Consider the following 11,877-nt stretch of genomic DNA (forward strand, 5'->3'; position numbering starts at 1 on the left):
AGTGTCTTAGCCAATAATGTAGCACCATGCAACTACTGCACAGAGGTAGTTCTGTATTATCGTCTTGTTTCTTATAATAGGCAATTTTTCACAGTTGTCTTTTCAAGAGACTAACGTCCCCTTCTAACCTTTTGACTGGGAAATTCTGTGAGTAACAGGCAACACTTTATGGTGCACAGATGGCAGTTTATTTCAGAAATAGAAGTTCGAACTCATGGAACCATAAGGATCTCTACCATTTGATGTGCTTGCTATGAGAGAAAAATCCCACGTTTGCAGGAAGCTTTGAAATGACTTCCTTACCTAGCAGTTGGCAGAGATGAGGTGATAAGTGAACACAGCCCCAAACCACAATTATACAGCTATGGCAGCAATACATCTTAATTCCTAACAAACAGCATCTCTAGTTTATCATGTTAGTTTGAATCTGACCTCACTATCTGAATTTCAGATTTGTCTCTTCTCCCCCGACCCCCACCCCTGCTCCATACCACAATTGACCATCTCGGAAAGCATTTGGAAGCACCACTTACAACACAGTTAGTCATCTTAATGTCCTGTCTGGGATGCAACTGTTGAAAACAAATCTACAGGTTTGTATTGTGCTGCAGAGACTTCTTTATCTAGCATGCTCCCTCTTGCACGATGCAGATTCTTTCAGAGTCAGGAGAATTCCAAGCTTCGCTGTACCACCTTTGTGCCAACATCTGTGTAGCTGAAACCTCTGCAACCACTCCCTTTATGAGTGATCCTAAAATGATTATTCCCGGTGACTTTCTCAGTTGGTGCAACCCTTGGCAACCCTGGTGCAACTATGCAGTGATGATGAACACTTTCCAAGTTTGGTAGCTTTCTTGCCTCACTTCAAGGAAAATTCACAAAGTCTCTAATACATAATACACAGGAGTACTCCAAGCTATCCTGGCAGTTTCTTTTATCCAGGATTAATATGCAAATAGATTGAAACAACTAAGAATGAATTGGACTGAACTAAGGTTATTATGCACAGTCGGAGAAAGGGACCAAAAGATGAATGTACTGTGGCAAATCTCGACGTCCTTACTCAGCTTTCACTCAGTCCTCATGTAAGCAGACTGGTGTTGAAGTCAATGGGAATCAGCCTGAATTAAGGCTAATAAAAGCAGAGGGCCTGGTGCAAGGTGTTGAGTGCCTTTTGTGATATTTGAGCATTCTCTGATCAGACTGAAGTCAATAGGAGTAGAGGTTGCTCAGCGCCTTGCACAATCAGCTCCTCAGTTCAGGACTTCAACTGGTCAGAGATGGAGTAGAAATCCAAGCTGCCATTTCCTTGTCTGGTGCTGCGCATGTGCAGCAGAAAGGTGTGTGCAGAGAAACGATTTATTTCTTGCTAAAATCTTGCAGCTACCTTTACCTGGTTCTCTGAGATTGCCTGACTCCCTGAGCAGTTGCCAGTTGCTGGAACTGACATGGGAAAAAATGTACATGGGAACTGAACCACAGAGTATTGGGAGAGAGCGATCAAAATCTCTCCAATGCTGATTTTAATGTGAACCATGGAAAGCATTTATGGCATTTGATTGACAATAGGCTCTTGTACTGATTTTTAACTATAACTCATCTAAGTTGGGGAAATACATCACCACATTTCAGACAAATAGTCTCTAGAAGGATCTAGATTTCTCAGTTACACCTTAAGGAAATAAATCTTATGTCTAGGTGTTGATTATGCCATTTAGACACTATGTGGGTGGTGCAGAACAGATGATGCACTAGATCTTGTGGTAATAGTCTTGTCTTCTGATAAAAAGGAAGTTATAGTTTACTGGTAACATATCTCATCTGACAAATGCTAGATTAGAAGTAGTGACTCAATGGAGGAAAATAAGAGTATTTTTAGTAGTGATGATCAACAAATGAACATGTAGCAGACAACAGAAACAGGAAACATTTTACAAAGTCTGGGTTTCATTTGTTCATTACTCAGAGAATGAAACTTCAACTATCAAACCAGTTTCCTTAGCGTGTCTTTACTTACTAGAGAAGGGCTAAAATTAACCCCCCCCACACACACCAGCTCTGAATCTCTCATTTTTGCATCTCAAGACCATCTGTTATTTACAAGTGACATCAAAAATTTGAATATTGAAGAAATGGCTCCTCCTAGTGGACTATGAGCATGGAACACTGGGAAAAATAGCAAGCAACTTTCAAGGAGAAACTAACATCATTAAGTAAAGACATTGCTATATTTCCTTCCAATAAAATCCCTTATTTCAATCCTAACTACTTTGCCCTTCTACTAAAGTGAGCAGTAAAATGTGCTTTAAAACAGTTATCCTCAATTAAGAATTTTTTGAGAAAATAGCAACTGGGATTATAATAGAAAATTGCATGGTTACTGAGTAGTTATTCACCCTAGCATAGTTAAGGTTGGAGCTAAAATGCAGTATGTAAATACTGTTCTAGTATATTCACTGACATTCACCAAAACAAACAATTCATGCTGGCTTAACAATGACCCAGAAGGACTGCAGTTGCTGTCAGCAGAAGTCCACTCACTATACAAGTTCATTTTTATCCCAAATAATTAAACCTTTAATAAATTAACTTGCTCCCAAATATGACATGCGATGGATGGATCACAGCTGCACTGCAGAAGCAACAAACTCATGCTGAGAGAAAGGATGTGCAGGCTGCTCTAGGATTCACCGCTCTCTAATTTGCAGAACAGTGCTGCAGTCAGTTTTCTAGGGGTGGAATGTGGGTGGAGAATGGTTGTGTCTGAGGAGACAGGTGTAAGTATGGGTCTATGGGCTGCAGTTGACCTGGCCCTTGGGGGAGGCTAGCCCCTGGCCCCTCCCCTTCTGTCTAAGGCTCCTTCCCTTCCCTCCCCCTCCTTTCTGTTCCCATCCCCCGCAGGAGCCCAGAGTACACCCCTCCCACCCCAGCTGCCAGCACCAGTGCCAGGCAGCTGGGCAGCACGGCCACAGCACCTCCCAGCCCCGGTGCACCAGGCAGCATGGCCCAACACCAGCCACCCCAATACCCTGTGGCAAACTGGCCAGCTCCAGCCAACTTGGGCCCCGGCAGAGCTGGAACTGAAGGAGGGGACCAGAGGGCGGAGCTTCTGTCGTGAACTGCTGCACACAGCCATGCGGTTTTCCCAATCCCTGCCTCCAGGGCACATCTCCAAATTCCCATGGGCAGCATGTGAACTGCTAGCTGGGGGAGGCTAGCCCCAAGCCCCTCCCCCTTCTGCCCAAGGCTCTGCCCATTCCAACCCCCAACCAGAGCCCAGATACCCACCAGGTTAGGCCACCAGCCCAGTCCTGCCCCAGGTTAGGCCCCCATCCCTAAAGGAGTGCCGGGAGAGCGAGTGGTGCATGGCACCCGCCTCCCCAGCTCTGGAGAGCGGGAAGATAGGTGGCTGCAGGTCCCCCAGCCCCAGAGTGCTGGGAAGGTGGGCAGCACACAGATGCAGCCTCCCAGTGTGCCGGGAAGGCAGGCGGCATGCAGCCCCAGCCTCCTCAACCCCAGCTGGAGCACTGGGGGCTGGAGCCGCATGCAGGGAGTGGTGGTAAGCAGAGGGTGGGGCCACACTTGGCTCTTTGGGGAGGCACAGTGACCCGGCACCCGTGCAAATTCCCACACTCACAGCATTGTCTCTTATAAGGGAGCATCTCCAGATCAGTCTTCCATAAACATCTCTACAATCACTGCCCTCCAAATCCCTAGTAATTGCTTTCAAATGTTGGCACCTCTGGAAAACTCTCAGCCTGAGAGGATTATAGATTCATAGACTTTAAGGTCAGAAGGGACCATTAGGATCATCTAGTCTGATCTCCCGCACAATGCAGGCCACAGAATCTCACCCACCCACTCCTGTAATAAACCTCTAACCTATGTCTGAGCTACTGAAGTCCTCAAATCATGGTTTAAAGACTTCAAGATGCAGAGAATCCTCCAGCAAGTGACTCATGTCCCATGCTGCAGAGGAAGGGGAAAACCTCCCCAGGGCCTCTGCCAATCTGCCCTGGAGGAAAATTCCTTTCCGACCCCAAATATGGCAATCAGCTAAACCCTGAGCATGTGGGCAAGACTCACCAGACACACACCCAGGAAAGAATTCTCTGTAGTAACTCAGATCCCACCCCATCTAACATCCCATCATAGGCCATTGGGCATATTTACTGCTAATAGTCAAAGATAATTAATTGCCAAAATTAGGCTATTCCATCATACCATCCCCTCCATAAACTTATCAAGCTTAGTCTTGAAGCCAGATATATCTTTTGCCCCCACTGCTCCCCTTGGAAGGCTGTTCCAGAACTTCACTCCTCTGATGGTTAGAAACCTTCATCTAATTTCAAGTCTAAACTTCCTGATGGCCAGTTTATATCCATTTGTTCTTGTGTCCACATTGGTACTAGCTTAAATAATTCCTCTCCCTCCCTGGTATTTATCTCTCTGATCTATTTATAGATAGCAATCTCCCCTCAGCCTTCTTTTGGTTAGGCTAAACAAGCCAAGCTCTTTCAGTCTCCTTTCATAAGACAGGTTTTCCATTCCTCTGATCATCCTAGTAGCCCTTCTCTGTACCTGTTCCAGTTTGAATTCATCCTTCTTAAACATGAGAGACCAGAACTGCACACAGTATTCCAGATGAGGTCTCACCAGTGCCTTGTATAATGGTACTAACACCTCCTTATCACTACTGGAAATACCTCACCTGATGCTTCCCAAGACCACATTAGCTTTTTTCATGGCCATATCACATTGGCAGCTCATAGCCATCCTGTGATCAACCAATACTCAGAGGTCCTTCTCCTGTTACTTCCAACTGATGAGTCCCCAGCTTATAACAAAAATTCTTGTTATTAATCCCTAAATATATGACCTTGCACTTTTCACTATTAAATTTCATCCTATTACTATTACTCCAGTTTACAAGGTCATCCAGATCTTCCTGTATGATATCCCAGTCCTTCTCTGTATTAGCAATACCTCCCAGCTTTGTGTCATCTGCAAACTTTATTAGCACACTCCCACTTTTTGTGCCAAGGTCAGTAATAAAAAGATTAAATAAGATTGGTCCCAAAGCTGATCCCTCAGGAACTCCACTAGTAACCTCCTTCCAGCCTGACAGTTCCTTACTCCACTAGTAACCTCCTTTAACCAGTTCCTTGTCCATCTTTTAATTTTCATATTGATCCCCATCTTTTCCAACGTAACTAATAATTCCCCATGTGGAACTGTATCAAATGCCTTACTGAAATAGAGGTAAATTAGATCCACTTCTTTTCCTTTGTCTAAAAAAAATCTGTTACCTTCTCAAAGAAGGAGATCTGGTTGGTTTGGCATGATCTACCTTTTTGTAAAACCATGTTGTATTTTGTCCTGATTACCATTGACCTCAATGTCCTTAAAATTAAATGTCTCTCTCCAGAAATAAATGCTCTGATTGCAGCACTTTTTCCTTCAGCTTCCAACAGGGAGCAGCAGCAACTTAACAATTGATTTCACCGTATACACACACAAACTGAAAAAAAATTATTTCCATTGATAATAATTGAAATGTACAGCTACGCAAAAAAAATGCTGCTCAAGAACTTAGTTTGATTTAGGGATGTTTACTTTGTATATTTTGACATATGATGTTGACAATTTGTGTTTTAACAGTTATAAAGCTTTAACTTTTTGAATCTCAATGTCAACCATTAAATAATTATTGTCTGACCCCACCATAAGTGACAAAAATAACCAATTGCTTAAAAATATATCCATCAAAATTATAATTAAGAAGTTCTGAGCATAATTATGAGTTATTGTCCCCAAAACATTGGAGAATTCAGCCTAGAGTGTCTCAGTCATTTGCAATTAAGTGTCTCCAACATTTAGCAAAAACAACAAGTCGTCCTTGTTGCACCTTAGAGACTAACACATTTATTTGGGCATAAGCTTTCATGGGCTAAAACCCACTTCATCAGATGCATGGAGTGGAAAATACAGTAAGTAGGTATAAATACACAGCACATGAAAAGATGGGAGTTGCCTTACCAAGTGTGCGGGGGAGGTCAGTGCTAATGAGCCAATTCAATTAGGGTGGAAGTGGCCTAATCTCAACAATTGACAAGAACAGGTGAATACCCAGGGAGGGAAAAATCACTTTTGTAGTGCTAATGAGGCCAATGCAATCAAAGTGGACCATTTCAAACAGCTGACAAGAATGTGTGAGTATCAGCAGAGGGAAATTAGTTTTTGTAGTGACCCATCCACTTCCTGCATTTATTCCGGCCTAATTTGATGGTGTCCAGTTTGCAAATTAATTCCAGTTCTGCAGTTTCTTGTTTGAGTCTGTTTTTGAAGTTTTTTGTTGAAAAATTGCCACTTTTAAGTCTGTTATTGAGTGTCCAGTGAGATTGAAGTGCTGATTTTTTAATGTTATAATTCTTGATGTCTGATTTGTGTCCATGTATTATTTTGCATAGAGACTGTCCAGTTTGGCCAATGTACATGGCAGAAGGGCTTTGCTGGCACTGGATGGCATGTATCACATTGGTAGATGTGCAGGTGAACGAGTCCCTGATGGTGTGGCTGATGTGGTTAGGTCCTATGATGGTGTCCCTTGAATAGATATGAGGACAGAGTTGGCAACGGGGTTTGTTGCAGTGATTGGTTCCTGGGTTAGTGTTTTTGTTGTGTGGTGTGTAGTTGCTGGTGAGTATTTGCTTCAGGTTTGGGAGCTGTCTGTAAGGGGGGCTTGGTATTCACCCCTTCTTGTGAACTGTTGCGAATAGGCCACTTCAACCTTAATTGAATTGGCTCGTTATCTCTGACTCCCCCCCCCCACTTGGTAAGACAGCACATGAAAAGATGGGAGTTGCATGGAGTGGAAAATACAATAGGCAGGTATAAATGCATCTGATGAAGTGGGTTTTAGCCCATGAAAGCTTATGCCCAAATAAATTTGTTAGTCTCTAAGGTGTCACAAGGACTCCTTTTTGTTTTTGCTGATACAGACTAACACGGCTACCACTCTGAAATCTAACATTTAGGCTAGACAAGGAGAGACAGGAACATCTTCTAGTTTCTACTTTGTTTCCATGACTTTTGTAACAATTGTGTAGCGGTTCTAACCAGATGGGGAATAAGATCCCCTATTGCCTGATCACCCCAAGCCGCATTAACAGTAGTGAGGACTAGGTTGGGCAAAAAGTGCAGTGTCAGGACCTAGTGGGTAAGCACCAATTCCTTTCTATACATGCCATCAGGGCCAGAATGGCTAAAGCTTGGTTGTTTTTAAAGAATATTTTTTAAATTTAATTAAATACATTTGGTTTTAAAAATAAATGTATTTAAAATTAATTTTGAAATTACTACAACTCTGTTAGATTATATATTTAAGACAATATAATTTAAATAACATTTTAAAGAAGTATTAATCAGTACATGTTTCTGATGTTTTAAACAAAGTCAAATCACTGAACTGGTGGAAGTCACTAGCTAAGCCTCTGGAACGAGAGGTTGTTGAAGTGCAGAGCCAGTTTTTGATGGCAGTAGCCTCTTCTGCAAGTGCACAGAGAATTTCTCATTTCAATTTATTCAGATAGTTCAGTTCAAGTTAATTCAAAATCTAAAAAATAAGTGAGTTGAAAAATTCATGAAAGTGTGTTTTCACCTTCCAATCTCTAAATAATAAAACTACGTGTGAGAGGATGAGATCTACAAGTTCTAAATTCTTGACGGATCTGGTGATCAGAAACAGTTAAATTCACTAACTCCAGATAACACTTTTGTTTAATAAATTAGTTGCTTTTAATTGCAAGAGATGTTTTATAAACATTTTTCTTCTGTATCCAGCATACTTATGGTAGTTTTATTTAACTAAAAAATTAAAATACTCTTTGTGGATTTTTAATTGAATTCTAAATTCTATCCACAGAGCTTGACACAAATCAAATAAATATTAATCATATTATAAGAAATGCATCATTCACCATTTTCTAACATACTAAAATGAATTAAGAATCTAAATATATGTAAAGGTATATAATTGCTGAAATAAATGTGTATTGATGTGGTCTCTCTGCTACATTGTGCTGACCAGGACAATGCACTAAGTACAAAATTTAGAGTTAAGGTTACATAAGAACATAAGAAAGGCCGTACCGGGTCAGACCAAAGGTCCATCTAGCCCAGTATCTGTCTACCGACAGTGGCCAATGCCAGGTGCCCCAGAGGGAGTGAACCTAACAGGCAACGATCAAGTGATCTCTCTCCTGCCATCCATCTCCATCCGCTGACGAACAGAGGCTAGGGACACCATTCTTACCCATCCTGGCTAATAGCCATTTATGGACTTAGCCACCATGAATTTATCCAGTCCCCTTTTAAACGTTGTTATAGTCCTAGCCTTCACAACCTCCTCAGGTAAGGAGTCAACATGCTTTAAAAGGTTACCAACCAATGGTAATCCACTTTTCTTTAAGAAAATAAAGAAAAAATGTTAAACAAAACAATAGAATATTTAAATCAATGTGATGACATGAATGATCAGTCCCCTGGATTTACAGGTTCCCACCTTTGATTTATGTTGCAGATACTAACAGCTGGCAAAGATCGGGGCATCATTAAATATGGATGCAGGAGCTAAAGCCTTTCAACAGCACTTAAAACAATAACTTATAATGAGCTCTACAATGACATCAGAGGTTAGAATGGCTACACAACATATCTGAGCAAATATCCAAAAGAAGGTCTGACTCTTATCCTTTTTAAAGGGAAGTGGTAGAATCAGTTCATGCACTCAACATCACATGAGAAACGCAATAACCAAAAAAAAAAAGAGACCGGTGCATTGTAAGAAGTGTTAAGGATAAAACTGGAAAAGAGGAAATCAAATCTTAACTCTGTGGTACAGAACAGCAGAATGAAAGTATAGCTTATTCCTGGTTATGAACCCTAATTATGCAAATGTTCCTGCACATGAGTGACTTTATACACATGAATAGCCCCACTGAATTCAATGGACAGTATATTCATGCCATCTGCTGTGCTCAGAGTAAATTAACATAATCATTTGCAATTCAGCAAAACAAAGTTTATCTCTTTCCTTAAGATGTATGCAACTAGCACCAGTCAAACTTCTTTTGGCACAAACTGGTTAAGATTGAGTTTTGGTAATAGACTAGAACTATCAACTAGTGAGGATTTGTTTATTCTTCCAGTTTATAAAATGCACCTTTAAGCAGGGGCAGCAGAACCAGAAGGAACTTTTTTGGGGAGAAGGCTAGCACCCCCACAATAGAAATTTTTTTGTTGGCTCCACCCCCTGACAAACTCCCACACACACCGTGTGTGTGTGTGTGTGTGTGTGTGTAGGAGAGAGTAGGACACAAAGGGGTTGGAGTGGCTGCCTTAGGGCCCAGAATTAGACCAAGGAGTAGATGACAGGACCTGGAGGTTCTGGAACAGGCCCAGGAGCAGGAAGGAATTCCCCAGAACTCTCCTGTCCACCCTCATCCCCCACTGAGTCTAAGGTACCTCCCCTCGCTACCCCTCCTATCCATGCACCTCCCCATTTGCAGGGAGCTTCCTCCCAGTCTTTATGCACAAAGAATCATAAAAATGTAGGACTTGGAAGGGACCTTGACAGGTCATCCTCCCACACTGAGACAGGGCCAAGTAAATCTAGACTATCTATGACAGGTAATAAATAAAGGTAATAATTGGAGATATACCAGTCTCCTAGAACTGGAAGGGACCTTAAAAGGTCATTGAGTCCAGCCCCCTGCCTTCTCTAGCAGGAGCAATTTTTGCCCCAGATCCCTAAGTAGCCTCCTCAAGGATTGAACTTACAACCCTGGGTTTAGCAGGCCAATGCTTAAACCACTGAGCTATCCCTCCCCCACTTAAGAACAGATGTTTGTCTAACCTGTTCTTAAAACTTCTGATGACTGGAATATCCACAACCTCCTTTGAAAACCTATTCCAGAGCTTAACTATCCTTATGATTAGCAAGTTTTTTCTTAATATCTAACCTAAATCTCCTTGCTGCACATTAAGGCCATTACTTCTTGTCCTATGTTTGCAGGACCACCGTCTTTATAACAGGCCTTAATGTATTTGAAGAGTCTTATCAGGTTCCCTACCCAGTCTTCGTATCTCAGGACTAAACATGCCTGATATTTTTTTTGTTTTACTTGTTGTCATAGGTTCTCTAAACCTTTTATCATTTTTGTTTTTCTCCTCTGAACTCTCTCCAATTTGCCCATGTAAAAAAGTGCACTGACCTCTGAAGTGCTCCCTTGTGGCTTGGTGTGGCATTGCAGGCTCTTCTCCCATACGACACACCCTGCTGACTGCTACTCTGACCCAGTGGTTGTCTCTTTTCCTGTAACTCAGCCTCTGTCCAGGTCACAGTTCAATATCACCACTTTTGGGGTCACAAAGACCAATAAGAGTCCAAAATCCTTATAAAAAAGGGTCTTCAGCCCTAACTCAGGGCACCAGGATCTTCACTCCCTTCTCTCAGGACTTTCTCACCCTTTTCTCCTACTCAGGGCCTCACACCTCATACCAGGAGTTGCTAGGGGAACCCAGGCCCTCCCACTCAACTGGGTTCCTGTCCAGGGATGCCAATACAGGCAACTGAGGTTTACTCCACCAGACTTCTTGTTGCCACACCTCAGGTCTTCTTCCTACCCAACCTTTCCCAGGCCTTCTCCCCCACAACTTCTCTAGGTTCACCCTTCTTTTAGCACCAGGACTCTCCTGTAATCCCCCAACAAAAATCCCAAGCCAACAATTATAAACTTCTGCCCTCCTGGGGCTTGACCTTTCATCTCTCTCTAGTTTCTCCTACTCTACTCACCAGTTAAATGCCTCCCAAGGTCTTTGCCAGGGCACACCCACAGATTATACTCCACCCCAGTGAATACTCTGTGTCTCTCCTATCTGCTTGCCAGTCTTGACTACTCAGGCAAGGATCTCAGGGTTTACTTTCCTCTGAGCTTCCTCCTTGACCCTCCTAGAGGGTCTAATCCAAGAGAGTGACTATATAGTGCCTTTCTTTCTTCTCTGCAATCCCTTTCTGCTCCAAACTTCTTCAGTTTAAATTAACGGCCCAGCTCCTCTCCCAGCTGGGACTCATCTTTAATTAAGCCTGACCCACTCTTCAGGTGCAGCTAGGTAGCATAATTGACTCTCAGGACCACATTAACACTTTCAGAGACTGTGTGGGGTACACATGTTATCACAGTTCACATCTTTCTAAAAATGTGCTACTGTAGCAGGTTACTGGTGCAAAAGCACCTAATTAGCCCCTGCTCAGTCAGCTCCAATCAGGGGAAGCAGATTGGGGCTGATGGAAAAGGCCTGATGCTGGCCTGAGCATTGGCAACACCTGATGGCCTGACAAGCCAAGGGCTATCAAGGCTGGATGGGGGCCAGAAGGCAGGGGCAGGGGGCAGTCAGGGAGGAGGGAGGGAGTGAATTGGAGGCCTCCTAGCTGAAGGCTGACTTTGCCTGTAAAGGAGGTGACTAATCCTGTAAGGCCTGTATATAGACAGACACTGGTGGTGGGAGAACCTTATGTAAATAAAGACACAGGTGTTACACAACCCTGAAGCCTCTCTGAGCCTTATTGGGGCAGCAAGTGGGCCCCAGGAAGAGGGGTGGGTTGTGAACCCTGTTACAGATACCCATAGCTGAACACAGGACTCCAGCTGAAGCCTCACCAGTGTGAAGTATACCGGGACAACTACTGCCCACGTCTTACATACAACACTCCTTTTAATACACTCCAGAATGATGTTTGTCTTTTTTGCAAGCACATCACATTTTTGACTCATTTTCAACTTGTGACCCACTATAACCCCAAAGTCTTTTTCTGCA

At 42.8% G+C, this 11,877-nt stretch overlaps 1 protein-coding gene across 3 annotated transcripts in view; it reads right to left on the reverse strand.

The window, feature by feature from the left end:
- The window catches only part of LOC123365439 (carbonic anhydrase 3-like), an 82,482-nt gene extending 71,410 nt beyond the window's left edge, over positions 1–11,072 (reverse strand). For 2 of the 3 annotated variants that reach the window (XM_045008298.1, XM_045008295.1), the window contains exon 1: positions 10,275–11,072. In XM_045008298.1, the coding sequence (XP_044864233.1) occupies positions 10,275–10,326 (52 nt within the window). In that variant the 5' untranslated portion in view covers positions 10,327–11,072. The remainder of the gene's footprint in view (positions 1–10,274) is intronic. The other variant, XM_045008296.1, reaches the window with a different exon arrangement.
- Positions 11,073–11,877: the final 805 nt, after the last annotated feature.

The sequence above is a fragment of the Mauremys mutica genome, chromosome 2 (genome assembly GCF_020497125.1).
Source record: "Mauremys mutica isolate MM-2020 ecotype Southern chromosome 2, ASM2049712v1, whole genome shotgun sequence".
NCBI classification, from domain to species: Eukaryota; Metazoa; Chordata; order Testudines; family Geoemydidae; genus Mauremys; species Mauremys mutica.